The sequence below is a fragment of the Astyanax mexicanus genome, chromosome 3 (genome assembly GCF_023375975.1).
Source record: "Astyanax mexicanus isolate ESR-SI-001 chromosome 3, AstMex3_surface, whole genome shotgun sequence".
NCBI classification, from domain to species: domain Eukaryota; kingdom Metazoa; phylum Chordata; class Actinopteri; order Characiformes; family Acestrorhamphidae; genus Astyanax; species Astyanax mexicanus.
In genome coordinates this window covers 33,850,470-33,870,366 of record NC_064410.1, presented here as the reverse complement: position 1 = coordinate 33,870,366, position 19,897 = coordinate 33,850,470, and the positions used below count along the sequence as shown (strand labels likewise).

At 38.8% G+C, this 19,897-nt stretch overlaps 1 protein-coding gene across 1 annotated transcript; it reads left to right on the top strand.

Annotated features, from left to right (window-relative positions):
- The first annotated feature begins 4,920 nt into the window (after nt 1–4,920).
- lrp12 (low density lipoprotein receptor-related protein 12) lies at nt 4,921–19,208 on the top strand. The gene is made up of 8 exons (XM_022663066.2): nt 4,921–6,151; nt 9,082–9,138; nt 9,256–9,391; nt 11,243–11,445; nt 13,924–14,687; nt 15,012–15,349; nt 15,683–15,815; nt 16,310–19,208. Exons 1-8 carry the CDS (start codon nt 6,088–6,090, stop codon nt 17,231–17,233), a joined length of 2,619 nt encoding a protein of 872 aa, XP_022518787.2. The 5' UTR covers nt 4,921–6,087; the 3' UTR covers nt 17,234–19,208.
- Nucleotides 19,209–19,897: the final 689 nt, after the last annotated feature.

Here is a 19,897-nt window from a genome sequence, read left to right as displayed (position 1 = left end):
ATTCTTCTTTTGAATGTTTACATGGTTTGCCTCCTTTTAATGCTTCTACTCTGTTTTAAAGTTCTTGTCCTCCACATTTGATTCGGTCCACCGATGCTCATTTGCTCTCTGTTCCTGTTCCTAATGATTTCCTGCGATAACCCTTCGCATGCAGCTTGAGTATATAAATTTTTGTGGTATTTGGTGGTATTTTGTGGTATGGTGAATAGTTCATAGCGAGTTTAAAGCATCCACACATTTTCGATCATGAACAGGTCTGGCTATGTGTCTGGCTGTGGGATAATGTCGGTAGTATCTTTGATGCGAGGTCTTGAGATGGCAGCAGTTTGCTGACGAGCATTGTCTTGCAATAGTGCACCAGAGTGTGCATTCAGAGAAGATAGGGCTACTGGTTGCAGGACCTATTTAATGTAATTTTTGGCTGTCCTAGTGCCTGTAATGAAGACCACATGCAATCTGGCATTTGAATCTAGTACAAAACTGGAGCCCACACCATGACCCCAGGCCCGGCGCAACAAGGCAAGCAAACCAATTAATTGCCTTCGGCCCTGAGCTGGCCTGGGCCCCCCAGACAACTGGTTATGAACTGAATGTAACGACAAGCTGTTAGATCTTCCCTTTAAATTCTGTCACAGTCAATGCAGGAAAGTACAACGACACTGTTATCGAAAGTGGGCCCCTCCTACCAGTTCCTAACAGTAGCCAGCCAGCCAGCCAGATTCGTGATTCCTGCAGCCGGCAAAATATGACAATAACTTCAACAATCTTGAAGCGGAGTTATCCATTAGGAAGCCAGAAAAGAAAGAAAAGAAAAAACAAGACAACAGTAAGTGATCATTTATATTGGATAAGTTAGGCCTACGGGTAATATAGCAGCATGTAATTGTGGGGTGTCCATTTTGCATTTTGCTAGCCCTGCATGACACAAGGTCTGGATCTTGGCGCTGACCTCAGTGCCTCCACACACAGATTCATTGGTGGTCTCTACCGAGACAAAAGTAGGACTCATCACTGAAGATGACCCTCTGGTGTTCTGAGTAACTCCATTACAGTTTCATTTCAGTTGGTTGATTCCATCTGGGTGAAACCATTTTTTTGATGATAAGTGTTTAATTATTTCTGTGACATAACAACTATCAATCAGTATGTATGCGTCTTCCGGCCTTCTTCCTGAAATAAACGGTATTCATAAGGAATTTGTCCCCATTACATTAGATGTTAGAGGTTAATTTGATTGCAGTCAGACATATGAATGCATCAGTGGTATTAAGGAAGTACTAATGATTTAAATGATCAGTAGTTCTGCCACCCAGCTTATAACAGAAGCATTGTATGGAGCTCCATCACTCGTAAGAACACACTTCCAGCGTTCCTCAACTCAAAGATGAAGGGCTTTACACCCCTTTAGTCCATGCCCAGCATTGCACCACTGGCCATGGTTACGTTGAACTTCTCCAGAGTGTTTAATTTAATTAGGCAGTGCTTTTCTATGGTGGTTATACAATCTGTCAGTAAACACCCTTGTCATGGGACCATTTGTTGTTGTTTGGTATGAAGTGTAGGAAATCACTCATTTGAAGGGCTGTGTGGATATTTAGGATTTTGGAGGGTGTAACAGTATAGCAGTTTTTGGGCCTGTTGTTTTCCACTTCTTCTTCCACCACAGCCCATATGCTTACTGACGGTTAAGGGTTTAACACCCCTCCATAGAGCTGACTTGTTTACTTAATCGTGTTGTTTTTAAACAGATTTAATGACGCGGCGACCCCTCACATCTGTCCCAGTTAAAGGACAGACGTGTGTGTGTGTGTGTGTGTGTGTGTGCGAGTCGCGTGTGTGTGTCAATGAGCCCAACAGGCGTTGAGCTTAAATGTGGTGACCTTTAACCCCACACAAAGAAAGAGAGTGGAGGGTTTTGTGAGAAGCTTCATTTGCATTTCCTTATTTCCATGTTTATTCATTTCCACAGCTGCTCTTCTGGCCTGTCTCTGTTACGTTAATTGTTTTCTTGCTTGTTTCCTTTGCTGGTATGTTGCACTGTTCCGCTGATCCACTTTAAACTGTTACATATAATATCTAACTACATTTAATTACATTTTTTTTACTTTTATTTCAAGCTACATTATGTGTTTATACTATGTATGTTATTTATTTTATTTATTTGTTTGTTTGATTAACTAGCTGTTTTTAAAGCATTAAATTCATTCAGTGTAATAGAGTATTATAATGAAAAAGATGTTTAATTATATTTAATTACATGGTCACACTTGGTTATTACACTAAATATATATTCTTTCTTTCTTTCTTTCTTTCTTTGTGTATGTATGTTTTTATCTGTTATTGATACATTCACTTGTTGTAGTTTATTAAGCATTATAATGTAAAACTAAATCAGATTTACTTTTTACTCTTTTACAGTACAATATGTTTAATATGTGTTTATCTGTATGTTTGTTTACCTAGCTGTTCTTGTGCCATTCCTTTAATTCAGTTAATAGCAATAATGTAAAAAATAAATGATTTTTTATTTAATTTTATTATCACTGTTTTTTTTAATGTAGGACACTTTGTACATTATGTATAAAATTTATTAAAATATATTTAATATAATATATTTCTAGCAGCTTAATGGGGATAGAACTAAAATTGTTGTCTTTGTGAATAATAAAAGGAGACCCGTGGCATCTGCACATTCAGAATGTCTATAAGGATTAAAGCTCTGCCTTTGTTCTAGCTATAACTTTTACCAGTGGCTTTACGCTGTACTTGTAGTATCTGCATAAGCAAAATCTGCAAAACAACATTTCTTAATCTTATAATTACATCCAATATCTACAACATGCTCTCATTGGCTGATAGGGAGAAATTTATAGACCCTTTAGTGTCCTGGTTAACATGTAAAAACACTTTAAAAAATGCTGCAGTGATAATTGTGACACGCAAAAATGAAGAATCATAATTCATCTGTGCTCAGAGTGTGAATTTTCACTATTATCCTATAAAATTGATTTTAAGATTTTACTATTTTTTTAATGCTTTCATGATCTTGTTCCAAAGTCCCTCAGTGAGAAGATAATCAGGCATCTTCCCTCAAGAGCCCTCAGATCAGAAAACGGGAACATACTGAGCATAGAGGCTGCCAGGCTTAAAAGTGGAAAAGGGGCCTTTTCCCATTATGGCTCTAATCTCTGGACCTCTCTTCCTGGTGTCCTGTGATGACCTGAGGGCTTTTAATGATCTGTGTCCATTAGAGTTAAGACCTGTTTGTTAGGTCTTGCTTTAAATTAATCATATATTAAAGTACAATTTAAAATGTTTACTATTTTTTCTATTTTACACTTATCACACTTATTCTGTTTTATAATTAAGCAGTTCTCAGTTCCTGTCTGTAGAAAATATTTATCATTGTAGTGTAAATCTGATTAGAATGGATCTGCAGGTCTGGCTGGTATTTAAGAGAAATCTTAAACCCGTTATGTAACTAACAGTCCCTGTGTCGAAGGGAAACACTCAGAAACGGCAGGGCTTCAGTCAGTTCACAGAAACAGGAACAGTGAAGCAGATGGAGCTCAGACTGGCTGCTGAGCATCTGTCAGCTCTGACCTTTCACCTCCTGTGAATGAGAACAATGAAAACATTTGACCAGGGGGGTGTTTCACAAAACAGAATTTCTCAGTTTAACTGGAGAACCTAAGCCCAAAGTCAAGGCTGTCCAATCAGAACAGAGATAAAGCACCTTTATATTAAGCAGACCTTAGAGCTCTTGGGCTTTTCATAGCTCAGTGCTGAAGAGCCCATCAGGTTCAGAGAGTGCTGTTCTATTAGCAAGATTTTTCTACAAGGACTAGATGGGCTGTGTGTGTGCATGTGCCCATCTGCATCAGCAATGAGTGCAACGTGTGGCCTCATCTTTCAATTAGATAGACTGTGATTCACTATCCACAATTTCACTATAGTACAGCTTCGGCTCTTTTAATTGAGTTAGCTTGGTGTGATACAGTACCCATATTTTCACTATATTAAAGTTTCTGCTCGTTTAATTAAGTTAGACTGATACAGTATCCATATTTTCACTCTAGTAGGGCTTCTGCTCGTTTAATTGAGTTTGATTGTGATACAGCATCCATATTTTCACTATAGTAGAGCTTCTGCGCTTTTTATTGAGTTAGCTTATGATACAGTACCCATATTTTTACTGTAGTCCAGCTGCTCCTCTTTTAATTGGGTTAGACTGATACAGTACCCATATTTTCATTATAGTACAACGTCTGTTTATTTAATTGTGTTAGACTGATATAGTACGCATATTTTACAATGTTTCACCTTTTTCCCTGGTAATTGAGTTAGATTGTCCAATACACATACCTTTAATAAAGTACAACTTCTTCTCTTTTAACTGAGTTAGATTGTGAGGCAGTATCCACACAGTATAGTACAGTTTTTGCTCTTTTAATTGAGTTAAATTGTGATACAATACGCATACCTTTAATAAAGTACAGCTTCTTCTCTTTTAATTGAGTTAGACTAATACAGTACCCATATTTTCCTTATAGTTCAGCTTCTGCTTTTTAAATTTAGTTAGCTTGTGATACAGTACCCATATGTTCCCTTTAGTTTAGCTTCTGCTTTTTAAATTGAGTTAGATTGTGATACAGTACCCATATTTTTACTATAGTAAAGCTTCTGCTCTTTTAATTGAGTTAGATTGTGATACAGTACCCATATGTTCCCTCTAGTTTAGCTTCTGCTTTTTAAATTGAGTTAGATTGTGATACAGTACCCATATTTTTACTATAGTAAAGCTTCTGCTCTTTTAATTGAGTTAGATTGTGATACAGTATCCACAGCCCCTCCTCCCCCCTGCTCCCCTCCTACACTCTCTCTCACTCATCCCTCTCTCGCCCCTCCCCCTCCCGCTGCGTGTGTAACGTTATGTTTATAGACAGAAAGGCCACAGTGCAGAGGCTGATCTGCCTGGCCTTTGTTAGCGATGAGAAACAGAGCGAAGTGATGGTCTGGTTTTAATCAGGCAGCTAAACGATAAGCTATTATTTAGTCGGTTTTTGTTTTTTAATAGATTTAAGCTTTTAGAGTAACAATAGTAACGTTTATAATATCACTGTGTGGAGGCGAGACAGGGGACAAGGAGACTTCTCTGCTGCCGGATAATTTTAGTCAGTTTAGCCCGAGAGCTGGTTAACCTCATCGACAGATTTCTCTAAATAGCACGACTGAGTCACAACGACTGTTTATTCGCAGTTATATTAGAGATATTTAGCGCTGTTGTGGTTTAAACGGTATATTTGTTGGTCATGGTTGTGCCTTGGTGGGTTTGTTGTTGTGGCGTTAGCTTAGCCAGCTAGCTAGCTTAGCTAACCTATCTATCTAGCTATCAGGTAACGTTACAGTAGCTAACTTCGCTTCAGCGCAGTCTGTATTGGGATTTGTGTGGGTTCTGTCTGCTGTAAATCATGTTTTGGATACTGAAAAACGTTGTATCCAGGTAAAATGTGTCTTAAACGGTCTGTCGGTGTTTAGGATAGTAGCTAGCTAGGTTATAAATGGACTGGCAGATGTAGGAAGACTGGCAAGCTGAATGTAGCCTGATATCTTAACGTTAGCTTAGGGTAGCTTAGCTTCTTTAGTCGGTAGAAGATTTTAGAAATTCAACATCGGCTCATATAACGCTAGCTAGCCTGCTAACACATTTAAATGCAAAAGTAGTTAAAATACAGATTAGGAAAAGGCCATAGAACGGTTTGTTAATTAGATAAAGTCGGCAACATTAGCTGATAACGTTAGCTTTGCCAGCTAAACCAAGCTTCTGTTACCTGTGTTTTCTATACAACGTTACAGCTACTGTGTCGAGCTAAAGTGGAGTAAAAAAATAAATAGCTAGTTTTGGACATTCGCCACATTTTATTTTTACAGCTGCTGAGTTTAATAATAGTAAAAGTCACCGACAGAGCTTTTAATCAGTAGGTTATTAGGTTCATGTTATACCGAGGTCATACATTAAGCTGGGGACCCGCAGAGGACAACAAAATAGACTAGCAAATTCAATATAACCATCAAAAAGAATATATTATGGCGAATTTGAACGTTAAGGCCCTATCATGGACAGTCCTCACCCTCTGCATGTTCGTCTTTGGTAAGTACTAAGTTACACTATTAGTCTAGTATCTATATTCATGCTTTTAAATGTTATCTTTGTTTTTACCAATGCAAAGTTTCATTTGAAAGAGGTCTGAGTCAATATTAAACAGATATACTGTCCACCCACTCAACAAACTGTGTAAAGACGTTAGGAAATGCATTTTCCACGTGATTGTCGCTTTTATCAGTCTGTCAGAGTAAGATCTGTGCACTACTACGTGTGTATGTGTGAGTTAGACACAAAGCCGGCTGAAGGCAGAGGAACAAAGACGTCTGTCTATTGTCTGCAGATATAAAGCACATCCAAGCTGCATCTGGACACTGGGAGTCAATGTAATGATTTACTGTGCTTTGTGCTGCTTTTTACAGCCCTTAGTATTTTACAACAGTTTTCTTTTTTAATTTAGTGGTGGTTCTTAGTCTTTTCTGTGCCCACATCATTTTAAAAGACCCATAGCCTTCGTTTTTTTCTTAGATTTTTTATTTTTACATGAAGTTCCTGAAATATATTTTTTGTGTCATCATTTTTATGATCTCTTTATCCTTTTTGGTTGTTGTTGTTACTGTGGCTTTAATACTAACGATGTGTACATTGACCATGACTGGTTCTGGTTGGCTATTTAACTAAGTTCTAAAAAGCAAGTCAGACTGAAACACTTCTTACCCCTTTTAGACCTGGTATCCATTACAATGGAAATCATGTATTTTTTAAAATTATTGTTAAATGTTTTGTTGCACATAATACTATTTGAGAGCTGTTGTCCATCAGAATAGACCATGAACCAGCCAATAAACACATTTATAAACCACTGAAACAGTGGAGCTTGGTTCCATCCACTACAAAAACACTGGAAAAACAGAAGTATCAGTTATTGAGGCAAAGAAACAGTGATTTTTTTTTTACTAATTTAATGTGATTTAGAACACATTTTAATCATTTTTTATTGTTTAGGGATGGTTTATAAAGTTAATTTGATTTATTTGCTATATAGAGATTTTATAATAAAGTATTAGACTCATTTTTTCTGTGCAGTACAGACAAAAAACATTCTTACATTTTGTTTCCATCACTGAAGATAACTCAGGCCTGAAAAGGTTAAAACTCCTTATTGACTAACTAAACTTCTGTAGGATATATATGGGCAGCTGCATGTAAAAGATTTCAGCATTAGCCGTAGTAAATTGCACAGTGCTAATTCCCTGCATCAAGCTCTGTTTTGTTTAAAAACACATACATTTACTGTTTATGCTTATGCTATAATAATATTGTATTGTGTTTTATTGTATGTATTTTAAGCATGTCTGCCCTTCATTTGAGAGCAAAGTTAATGCACAGACTTCAGTGTTCAGCTGTCTCATTGACAGGAAAATATCAGTTGTGCATATCAGTTGTTGCAGTTGTTCATGATCGGCATGAACCAGAAGGCTGTGTGGGTTTGGGACGGGTTCCTGCATGCCCTTCCCACAGCCAGCTGCTTCCAGGAAAGAGCTTAGTCGACTGCTTGTGTAGCTTTGTCCAATCATTTATGTATAAATTCTGGTAAATGTTCTGTAATAACACAGCATCCGGAAGCCACTCCACTTCTACGTTATTTTTTTTGTATTTTATACGGAACAACACTTCTAATAAGCATCATTGTTTCTTGATGCAAATGGGCCATGTTTACAGATTTGAGCTGTACAATAGTTCTCATTTAATAGATTGATACAATATCCATATTTTCACTACAGTACAACTTTTGCTCTTTTATTTGAGTTAGATTGTGATACGGTATCCATATTTTCACTGTAGTACAGCTTCTTCTTATTTAATTGAGTTAGATTGTGATACAGTATCTATATTGTCACTTTAGTACAGCTGCTCTTTTAATTGAGTTAGATTGAGATACAGTACCTATGTTTTCACTATAGCACTTCTGCACTTTTAATTAAGTTTAACTGAGATACAGTTCCCACATTTGTATGACTCTCTCTTAATATTACTAGTTATTGGCTAAATTGTCTCTTCAACTTAAAATGTTATCAAGCAATGAACATAAAGTTTGTAAAATAATGTTTACTTTTTTTGTTCAATACTAATTTTAATTCCAGAAGAAACGGGCTGGTGGATCCCCAGTAAATACAGATCTCTTGCCAAGATTAAAATATAACCTTGCATCAAATTACGTTTTTTGAAACAGCAGCCAATAATCATGCAATAACAGTGATTTAAAAGTGACTAATTTAATATCCAGCTTAGTTTGGATTTGTGGAGTGAAAACTAGGGCTGCAACGATTAGTCGATATAATCGACAATGTCGATTATTTAAATTTGTTGACTACAAATTTCATTGTCGACTATTTGTCGATAATTTGTAACAGTACTGCATTACTCAAAGTGCTGCGGACAGAAGAAACTTGGTCTGTGTCTCCAAAAGTGCCCAAACACAACAGATTACATATTTATTCACTAAATAGCAGTACTCTCTATGTTTAAACAACATATGGACATAAATGCCTTTTAAATCTCCTGTTTACCTGTTTTTTGTTGTTGTTTATAGAGAGGACATGGCAGAAATAATCGTTGACTAATCGAAAAAATTATAATCACATTAGTCGACTACCAAAATAGCCATTAGTTGTAGCCCTAGTGAAAACCCTCCTGATACTATATTTGCTAATATGTCACATAACAAAATGATTTATCCTTTCTCAATTTTTTTTTCACTTAAAATAAAAATTCTGGTGCAGTAATTTTTTTTTTCAACAGAGATTGATGGATCAGTGTTTTTGAGCCAATGTCAACTATCTTTCAGTTAGAAATAACGATTTGTAATATTAGTCCAAGTTGGTACTTGGTAAGGCATCATTGTGCAGGGCTTCTGTAATGTTCTGTAAAGTCTTTACTTGGCTTCTTTCATGAGGGTTCTTAATTTTGTTTTTCAGAACATGCATCTTGCTCACAGCACAACGACAATGTATATGTATCAGGGATTTCAAATGGTGAGTTATGTTTTCGTTTGGGATTACTTTATTACAATAGGTGCTCTTACATTGTGATATTGTGTTTTGGGCTATGTACCTGCAAATAATAAAGGTGTTTGTGGGTTTCACCACCAGCTTGCGGAGATGTGGTGGAGCAGATCAGGGCATCTAGCGGGGTCATCACCAGTCCAGGCTGGCCTTTTGAGTATCCGTCACGCATCAACTGCAGCTGGAACATCAGGGCTAACCCTGGAGAAATAATCACCATCAGGTACAGTTGCCTTGTAACACTATGATGAAACAGGTCTCCTGAGAAGCACAACTGTCAAACCTAAGCTGTCAAATAGGGTTTCCTCCAGGATAGTGCTGTGCAAACTTCATCGTTCTGCCTCATTAAACACTCCTGAACCCCTCAGCCAATTATCAAGACTTAACATGTGACTTACGGTGAATGTCTACAAATCAATTGGGCTGTCTGATTCTAAATTTATAGTAAGTTGCACAAAACAAAATGAGGGTAAAAATGAATAAAAAACATAAATATTGCATACAAATGATTGCCTGTTCCAATTTGATAGTTGAGTAATGCTGAAGTTTTCTCTATGACAAAAAAAAATCTGTTCAATGAGCTGCTCAGTTTGTACTTGAACTCTAAAGTCAGGACAAATCATGGAGTTTTATGGAGTTTTTGGATCTGTTGTAGTTTAAGAACTATCTATTTGTGCCTGTAGTTTATTAGTATTGTGCTTTGTTGCTGTCCTTTGCGTGATACAGTGGCCTGCTTGCCTTTTTAGCCTAACACAGTGTCCATGGTTACGGGAACAGAAATAGACACTCACAGCCTGCTTTTTCCATGGGATGTGATTTTGTGGCAAACAAAATATGAAATGCTCGGTAATTTTGACCACAAATAGGAAATATTTTCTACTCAGCCTTTTTAGAAGGGTCATGGCTAGTTCTGCTGAACCAGATGACACATAGGCCTAGAATATATTACATTTTTAAATGCTGTTTAGTTGAACGGTAGGCTTAGTCCATGTCCACAAATCCAGTCCTAATTCTGTAGGTTCTCTAAATAAATGTATGCTCATTTGCATAAGTGTTGCCAGCAATTCTTTAAATTTTGAGTATTAAAGTATATATAGATCATAGCACACACTCATATGACCATTTGATAAATGAACTAGGAATAATGTTAGATATAAGCTACTGTAACTGTAAAAATAAAACCAAATATCTTTCTTAAAACTTACTTACTCCAAATGTTGTGGATGAGCCAAGACATGTTTGGATACATGTAAATACAGGCAATCAGTAATGAAAGCCAATTACAGTCTGAACTGAAAGGCTAAGCAGTGTTCAAACATAGCCAACATAGCTAAAACAGTTACAGTAGACGTCTTAAACAGAATTTGCATTGGATTAGTTGTTTTTTTTTATATTTTAAAGACACGAAAGAACTGAACAACTCGAACAACACAGTGTGAGGCAAGTGTATGGTGATGTACAGCTCTGGAGAAAAACGAGACCACTTAAAAATGAGGAGTTTTTTGGATTTTACAAAACTGTAAACCTCTGGAATATAACTGATTGAATTTTTGCACCTGGAGTGACATAAAGTTATCCAAAATCAGTGTATAAGACTGGTGGAGGAGAGCATGCCAAGATACACAGAAAAATAACACAGTTATTTCACCAAAACTTCTTTAAAGCATTATGAATATGAACTTGTTTCCTTTGCATTAATTGAGCTCTAACAGATCTCAGAAAATGTTGTCCACAGTTTATAGAATAAAACAACAATGTTTATTTTACTCAAACATAAACCTATAAATAGTAGAATCAGAGAAACGGATTTAGAAACTGAAGTGGTCTCTTAATTTTTCCAGCGCTGTAGGTGTGCAGTTTGTACAGTACTAATCTGGTGGCTATCAGCATCCTTTAATTGGTATATACATAAACTTTTCTGGCCCTAATGTAAAACTATAGTAGATATCTGATATAAATTGAACAGGCCAAAATGTCTTTTTAATGTAAGGCTGTTTGCGTGTGTATTAATATAAACTCGGGAGGTTAATCTGTCTCGCATCAGCATGTAAACTAACAGTCGATTTGTGTGCAGTTTTCAGGACTTTGAGATTCAGAGCTCGCACCGCTGTGGATTGGACTGGATTTCTATTGGGACCTATAAGAACCTGGACGGTTATCGGGCGTGCGGCTCATCCATCCCTGCCCCGTACATCTCCTCTCAGGACCATGTGTGGATTAAGTTCCACTCAGACGAGAGTCTGACCGGCAAGGGCTTCAGGCTCTCTTACATAACAGGTACTGTAGAAAAGCTGCTATTTATAGCTGTGATAGCGGCCGCTAAGTCAGAGATAATGCTGTCACATGGCAGTTTCTCTCTCATGTGCTTTACGACTGCAGGGAAAAAATTTTTTTTCCAAATCCCTATCATCTTTTTCTGTGTGTGCCTCTTCGATTTATCTTCGTTTTATTGTCCATATTACTTCTAGACAGTGCTGGCAGTTGTACTGTGCAGCTGTGGGGGATTTTGGTATAAACCATCAAACTTACCTTTTGCCTGAAAAGCACATTCACTGCATTGTCACATGCTGGATTTACAATCATACTTTTTTGTGCTTGTACTGTGTTTGCCTAGAATTATACTGATAATATATTAAGATGTGTTATTCTTGTGTAAAATGAATTAACAGCTAAAAATTATTAAACTATTTAAACAGGGATATTTTGTCAGTGCTAGGACTCTGTGCTGTGCTCATACAGGACTGAAAGTGGCTGGTTTTGAAACTTCAAATCCAATCTGAGCAATTGATTCTATTTGCTTAAATGTTACTGTGTGAGCATCAATAACTTCTGTCAGCCTAATCCTATCGGAAACTAGGAGATGGAAATGGAAACATTTGGGAACTGTGGAAAACGTTCATCAATACTATTTTTAAACCTGATATTTCATTGTATCAATCTATTCAATTGCCCTTTTCCACCCTATTGCCTAACCGTAGTTGAAGATATGGGTGCTTAATTTTTTTTGTAAAACTTGACATTACATTTGAGGTTATTTTTATTTTTATTATTATAAGTGTTGATGTGGCAAATGGGACATTTTAAGTGCCTACTCAGGCAGTAGTGTTCCACTGAATTTACACTGCCACAAATTATTATATTCATTATTGTTTACTACACCTATATATAAGGCAAGGTATCATTTTAATATATTCGATACCAACACAGTACTTTGAATTATATATCGATACCCAAACAATACTTTCATTTCATTTGTTCAATCAATACCTTTTTTAAAATTGTTAACAATATAAATCACAGGTTTTTATTTAACAGCCGCCAGAGATTAATTCCCAATAATTTGTAAAATTTTGATCATAGCAATAGTGAACAATATTTTTTATTATTTAATAATGTTTGTAAAAGTGTTGTATTGTAATAGTTTTCTTCGTAAATAAATAATATATAAATGAATATCTAAATTATTATACATTTAAGGCATTTTTTTTTTACTTGAAACAAATACTGAAATCACAAGTGAAAATATCAAACAGTGCACATATTGCTTAAGGGTTTATTAACGGATATTTAAAAAGAGAGAGAGCAGCATGTCGACATTCTTTAAGGAAAATGAAGTGTGGATGAATCTTCAGAAGTAGTCAGAATTTAGCACTTCAGCATGTTTTCCCCCCCGTGTGCTGTGCCTGTGTTTCTGTGCACGCGTGCCACCATTGTTTGCATGCCATTTTTTTCTTTGCTGTGCGTGTTCTCTACATTTGGCAATTTTATATGAAGTTCATGCAAAGTATTGAAAATAAGCACAGTTTTTTTTTTCTTCTTTGTACTCTGTAGTTTCAGTCGGTGCCTTTTTGGTATAGCTAGCTATTTATTCTACTTGTTTTCTTCATCCCCTAAAAGTGTAGCTATTGAAAAAAACATTATAGCAAATGTAGTCAGATACACAGAAATATGCCAGTCCACAGCAATGATGAGACCTTTCTATATGCAGTAACAGGGTTGTGGTTTAGCCGGTATGCAAACCCAAAATGGCACTGCCGTGAATAATTGTCACAGAAACAGTTCTCATGCTCTGTTTGATGAAGCTTTTTGTCCCACAGAGTAAAGCCCAAGCAGCTTAAGGTCATATGGTATCGATTTGTGGAATTTGTAGTCGTCCCCTGCGGCAGTGTTTCTTGATAGAAAATCCGTCAAATGATGCATTTTGCATATCAGTCAACCCGTGGATAAATGGAGATGGCCTGGCCTCGGCTCCAAAACGTGGTTGCTGGCTAGCCTTTAGCAGATAGAGTTTATGACACTGATATTTTCAGAAAGGTATAATTAGCTGCAGTAAATATTCTGTTGAGTTTTTTTTGAGGATGTGCTCAATGGGTAAGGAAAAGCTTCAAAGAAATGAACTCTGTGCCCTCTCACTGAGTGTGTGCAGTGTCTAAGTGTGCTTTTAGTGTCTCTTATGTATGTACTGTACTGTACTGGAAAATGTCAGATTATTTTTGTGAAGATCATAAATGCCTATAGGTGGGTTCTGACAAAAACAAAACAAGAGTAGTTACTCCTTATTTTTTTAATAAATTAATGTTTTTATACATTCTTTTTCATTCAGTATTTTACGTTCAAATTTAGTTAAATATATTAATTTGCTGTATTGTTAATTATTATAAGTGTAATACTAAATCATTCTAATGTAAGGTTATTAGCATTTCTTGGAAAACTTAAAAAAAAAACTTAATAAAATGCTCTTTCGTGTTTTCTTAGGTAAATCTGAGGAGGCTAGTTGTGAATCTGACCAGTTTCACTGCGGCAACGGAAAATGTATTCCGGAGTCTTGGAAGTGTAATACCATGGACGAGTGTGGAGATAACACTGACGAGGAGCTGTGTGTGCAGCCCAATCCTTCAGCCTTCTTCTCTTTCCAGCCCTGTGCCTTTAATCAGTTCCCCTGCTTGTCCCGCTACACCCGTGTCTACACCTGCCTCCCTCAGTCTCTGAAATGTGATGGCAGTATAGACTGTCAGGACCTGGGAGATGAAATCGACTGCGATGTGCCTGTGTGCGGCGAGTGGCTTCGGAACTTCTACGGAACCTTCAGTTCGCCCAATTATCCGGACTTCTACCCGCCTGGCAGTAACTGCACCTGGCTGATTGACACCGGAGACCACCGCAAGGTCATTCTTCGCTTTATGGACTTTAAGCTGGATGGCACAGGTTATGGAGACTACGTGAAAGTGTATGATGGTCTGGAGGAGAATCCACGGCGACTCCTTCGTGTTCTTACCGCCTTCGATTCTCGAGCTCCAGTAGCTGTTGTTTCGTCCTCTGGGCAGCTCCGCGTCCACTTCTACGCTGACAAAATCAATGCAGCTCGGGGCTTTAACGTCACCTATCAGGTGGACGGGTTTTGTTTGCCCTGGGAGATCCCCTGTGGTGGTAACTGGGGCTGTTACACAGAGCAGCAGCGCTGTGATGGATATTGGCACTGCCCCAATGGCCGGGATGAACTAAACTGCAGCAATTGCCAGGTAAGGGTTGGCAGTATGTGTGCATTATACTTCATTGTGATTAAATTATTGGTAACATGCTCAGTTTGGCAGATGTTTTTTTTTTTTTTTTTTTTTTGCTTCAATTCAATTTAAATCAGCATGCATTTAAAATATCTCTTTAAAAATGTAAAAAAAAAATGTTTATATTTAACTTGACTTAATTAGACCATTTCTCTGAAGAAACATGTTTGCCTACATTGCTGTTTTTAGCCTTGATGTGTAATTTTTTCACACTGGGCAACATCATATCAGAAAAATGACTCCCTGTATTGAGTTGTTTTATTGTTTCTCTGCCCCCTCCAGGAGGATGAGTTTCCCTGCTCCCGTAACGGTGCTTGCTACCCTCGCTCTGATCGCTGCAACTACCAGAACCGCTGTCCAAATGGCTCAGATGAAAAGAACTGCTTCTTCTGCCAACCTGGAAACTTCCACTGCAAGAACAACCGGTGTGTTTTTGAAAGCTGGGTGTGTGACCAGCAAGATGACTGTGGCGACGGTAGTGACGAGGAGAGCTGCCCAGTCATCGTCCCCACAAGGGTTATCACGGCTGCAGTCATTGGGAGTCTGATCTGTGGCCTTCTGCTGGTTATCGCTCTTGGCTGCACCTGCAAACTCTACTCCCTCAGGATGTTTGAGCGCAGGTGAGAAACCGTGCCACTTCCCTTAGCAGCCTTAGATAGACACAGATGCTACATAGAACCTTTTAATGTATGAACTCTACAGTTTAACAGTTTATGAAGCTTTTGATAGATTTGTATAAATGCAACATTTCATATCCACATGTTCATGTTAGACAACGACGTAATACTGCATTATTTTGTCATTATTTTGTCATTATGTTGTCCTCATATTCCGCTTTGAGCATGTTAAAAATGCTTGGACCAGTAAAGTCATTTGAAAGCATAATCCTTCAAGTACTATAAACCCCCTTATGTAATGTCCATGTCATGACTCTTCTTTGAACCCTTCTTCAGGTCCTTTGAGACTCAGCTGTCCAGGGTTGAGGCAGAGTTACTCAGAAGGGAAGCTCCACCATCATACGGTCAGCTTATTGCGCAGGGCCTAATCCCTCCAGTGGAGGATTTCCCAGTCTGCTCTGGCAACCAGGTGAGATGATCTAGCTTCTATGTCCTACAAAGTCTTTGAGGACTAAAAAACTAAACAGTACAGCACATTTATGTAAATATGGGGAAATATGTCTTTGAAATCCCCACTTTGCTGCTTCCAACACTTTACATTGCAATTTCCTCGGTGTGTTAGGGAAACGCTAACCGGTACTGCTAGACCAGAAACACACACAGGGGTTTTATGGTTCATTCTTTGCTTACAAAGGCATCTTGTGTTAAATTGTCTTCTCCTTCTTCCAGTCTAATGCATCTCTGCAGATGCAGACTACAGTCATATGGGTTTAATATAAGTATAAAATATATTGCAGGTTAATATACCTTTGCATCAAGAAGTTGTAAAATTTGGACAAACAGAATCAGATTTCAAATCAATGAAGTTGTTTTTGATGAGTCAAAATATGTTTGGTGACTAATGTGTATTCTTTAGGACTCAATGAGGCTACTGTAGCTAACAAGTTGTTTGTTCTCTGTCAGGCTTCTGTGCTGGAGAACCTGCGCCTGGCTGTGCGTTCCCAGCTTGGGTTTACCTCCATCCGACTTCCCACCTCTGCTCGGCATGGAAACATCTGGCGCCGCCTCTTTAACTTCACTCGCTCTCGCCGCTCGGGCTCTCTGGCACTGGTGTCTGCCGACACAGAGGAAGGATCAGCTGGATCTGCACGTGATCACGATCGTTTAGGGTCACACCGGGGCCTCCTGCCACTGGATTCAGATGACACAGACACAGAGAGTGAACAGCAGCCGCGGCGTGATGCTGCTGGGGCTGTCGGTGGACTTGCTGCTCCACCTCTTCCTCAAAAAACACCGCCCACCACTGCAGTAGAGGCCATTGTTTCTGTTTCCACTAGCTCCTCATCGGCACCTTTGGCCAGCCGGGAAGGAAGCATTGCTGAAAGTGTGACGGACAACGGCGGGGTAGGTGAAGGATGTGGTGTGGCGCCCCCAAGCAGTGGGAGGAGCCCTTTCAGCAGCGCTTTGAGCCGCGTCACGCGAAGCCTCCGCTGGGTCCGCTTTAGTCTCGGACGCTCTTCCTCCTCGGGGTCCAGCTTGGGCCAGCAGAACCATAGCCCACTGCGTCAGTTGGAGCATGGTTCGGCTGGGGCCACCAATGGAAGCAACAGAGGTGAAGACGAAGATGATGTTGAGCTACTGATTCCAGTTTCAGATGCAGGCTCCCTGGACAGTGACTCCAATGAGAGCTCAAGGCCGTTGCTGGAGACTGGAGCAGACCAGGCTTTCGGACCCCAGCCGAATCCTGCTGTCCGGGGCAGGCTGGTGGGCCGAGATGGACCTTGTGAACACTGTGGAATCGTTCACACGGCACGCATCCCTGATGCCTGCCTGGAGGCCACAGCTAGAACAGAAATGAGTGACGACGAGTCTCTTCTGCTCTGTTAAGTCAGGAGTTCTCAGCTCCAGTCCTGGGGGCTGCTGCTCTGCACCGTTTGAAATATCCCACGCTATTTATCCAGCTCAGGAAGGGCTTGCTAATTACCTGATGAGCTTCATCAGGGGCAGACTGACTTTTAAAAATGGCAAGAGATGTCCCCAAATTTCCAAAGATGCATGTGGTCTTTTAAACACCTATGAAAAGAGAAAGAGACTCCAGCCACTGGCCAACTGTTGGTTCATTTAGTTAGCTAACTTCAATCTAAAATTCAGTTGTTGAGATGAACACATTCAGAGTGCTTTATAGTGTGAAATGGTTCGGAATAGTGGTTTAGGATCCGATCTGTTGGGTGGGCGGAGGTGGTGGTGCTTAAGTTCATCCCCAAATGGCTTTGAATAATGTTGTTTACATCTCTTGGTTTGCTCTGGTTCGAACAGGTTCACCAGTTTGCAAACATGGAGTGTTTTCCCATTGGTTTGGTTTGGTTTCACAGGGAAAAATTCAAGTGCACCAAAAGAATCACAACAAACGAATTGAGCACTTTTTCACAGCTTATTGGCCGCATCTGTCTGGTGCAGGATTGAGAAAGTAAATACAGGAAGAAGGTCCTGTGATCTAAATTAGTGCATATTTATTTACAGTTCACAGCAGAAATTGGATAAGTCCAGTGCGGTTAGTCATCTAACTTATGGAATACACGATAGTTGGGTCAGATTAAAGCCAGATCACCTTCTAACACAAATGAACCTCTTCAAAGTCCAACTAGGACCAGAATGAGACCACCTCCTCTCAACAAGGGTCTCTGTGTGTTTTGCGGTTGTGGTTTGATTAATGTGTTCACCAAGGGAGTCTGAATGAATTGGACTAAAATTTGCAGGTCCTCAAACACTTCTGGAATTTGCTTTTAAAGGAACTAACTTTACTGAGAAATCTTGCTTTAAGTCCTCATCCAGGATCAGCTGGAAGCTGTTCAGGGCAGCAGATCCTCAGGTCTGGAGTTGAGAACTGCTGTGTATAAGCCTGCGAGCTGCAGCGCAGTCTGTAAAGCTCTGAACTCTGAGCAGTCCCTGCTTCAAGCTTTCTGTCGCTTTTTCTGTCTCCCTAGCAGGGAGAAGTGCGAGTGTTTTTTGGATAACCTGCCCTTTGAATTTCCCAATGCTTACACAAGAGCTTTCAGACCGTTTCTGGTACGCAGTCTCCCCTCCACTGTGCAATTAAAGCTTTTCTTCTGAGAGTTTTTAGCTGGTTCATAAAGATATTTTTTTCCTTTTCATTTTTTGAGCTGGGGCAGCTGCAGTTTACATTGTTACACTCAGCTGGGTGGGAGAAACATGACTGAAAGTGCTGCTTCTGCAGTGAACAATTTTACACTGTTTAGAAGAGACATTGAGTGTACACTGGTACTGAGAAAGATCTGATCTAGTTCAGCTGGCTGAGACGTTCTGAGAGATTTATGATGACTTACCATTGAATTATTTGTACCTTGATGTCATTCATTTCCTTAAAACGTGAGCAAAAAACTGAGGCTACGCTTAATTCTTACGGTACAGATAATAACGGTACAGTTCATTTCAACTGATGGGGGATTTTTAAGTCTCTGTTAGAGACAGAAATGGTTTGCAAGTCATTTCATTTGATCTTGGGCTACAGCAATTTATTTATAACGAACTACGGAGTGACTATTTTTTAGGATGTTGCGTTGTATAACAGCCACTGATGTTTGTTGTATTTATTGTTTTGTTACTGTTTCAGTAACTTTACTGTTTTGGTACTGATAACTCGTGTGAGTGTGTATATTTATTATTATTATTATTGGTTTTAATTTCAGTAGTGTGTTTACTTGAAAAGCATGTTACATTGTCTTGTGCTTTTTTTAAGTGATATGGTGTATGAATGTACATAAGTATATATCTAAAAATTATATATATATATAAAGATGCATAACTGTTTACTGCACTAAATAAAACAAAGCATTCATCCCACTGTGTGCTTTAAGTCTCTGTTCACATTTTATCATTATATTCTATTGAGAGTAGGGTTTAAACTTACCTGTATATTTCAGTTTTTCTTTACTAAACAGGTAAAGGCATTTTCTAGCTTCTGTTACAGCTGGAGTTACAGCAAGGGCACATTTACTGAGCCATTTTAAGGCATGTGGGGGCCGCAAGCAAACCTCCCTTTTAGTTATGGGCTATACCATATGCTGTAGAGGTAACATCAGTGCTGAAAAATGGTGCAGACTCAATTTGTGTTGAGGTTGAGGCCATGGTACCTACCACTGAATGCAGTCTCTCCCATGTCTTCTAGTGGTGCAGGAAAAAAGTTGATTTGAGCGCTGCTGAAGTATGGCGGGTGAAGAAAATGAAATCCAACCGATTTGAAAGAATCGGGGAAAAAAACTAATCGTGACCCCAAGAATCAATTCTGAATCGAATTGTGGGATTCCCAAAGATAAAGAAAATGAAGTCTATGCACACATCACATTTTTAATGTACATAGTGCATCACATGGGCATTAGGAGGGCCCATATTCAGAAATCTTAAGTGTCCAGTGAAAATACCGTTTTATAACAATGTTAGCATATTGGAAGAGGTCAATTTTAACTAGATTGCAGTTCCTACAGAAACTGCGAGTGTGATTGCAGTGCTGGCTGGTATCTGCTGTGGTGTTGC

Bases quoted from the DNA above. Each gene is read 5' to 3' on its own strand.
- lrp12 (XM_022663066.2), top strand. From the start codon at position 6,088: ATGGCGAATTTGAACGTTAAGGCCCTATCATGGACAGTCCTCACCCTC. The intron at 9,392-11,242 runs GTACAGTTGCCT...ATTTGTGTGCAG, and splicing joins GGAGAAATAATCACCATCAG to TTTTCAGGACTTTGAGATTC. The intron at 11,446-13,923 runs GTACTGTAGAAA...GTGTTTTCTTAG, and splicing joins CAGGCTCTCTTACATAACAG to GTAAATCTGAGGAGGCTAGT.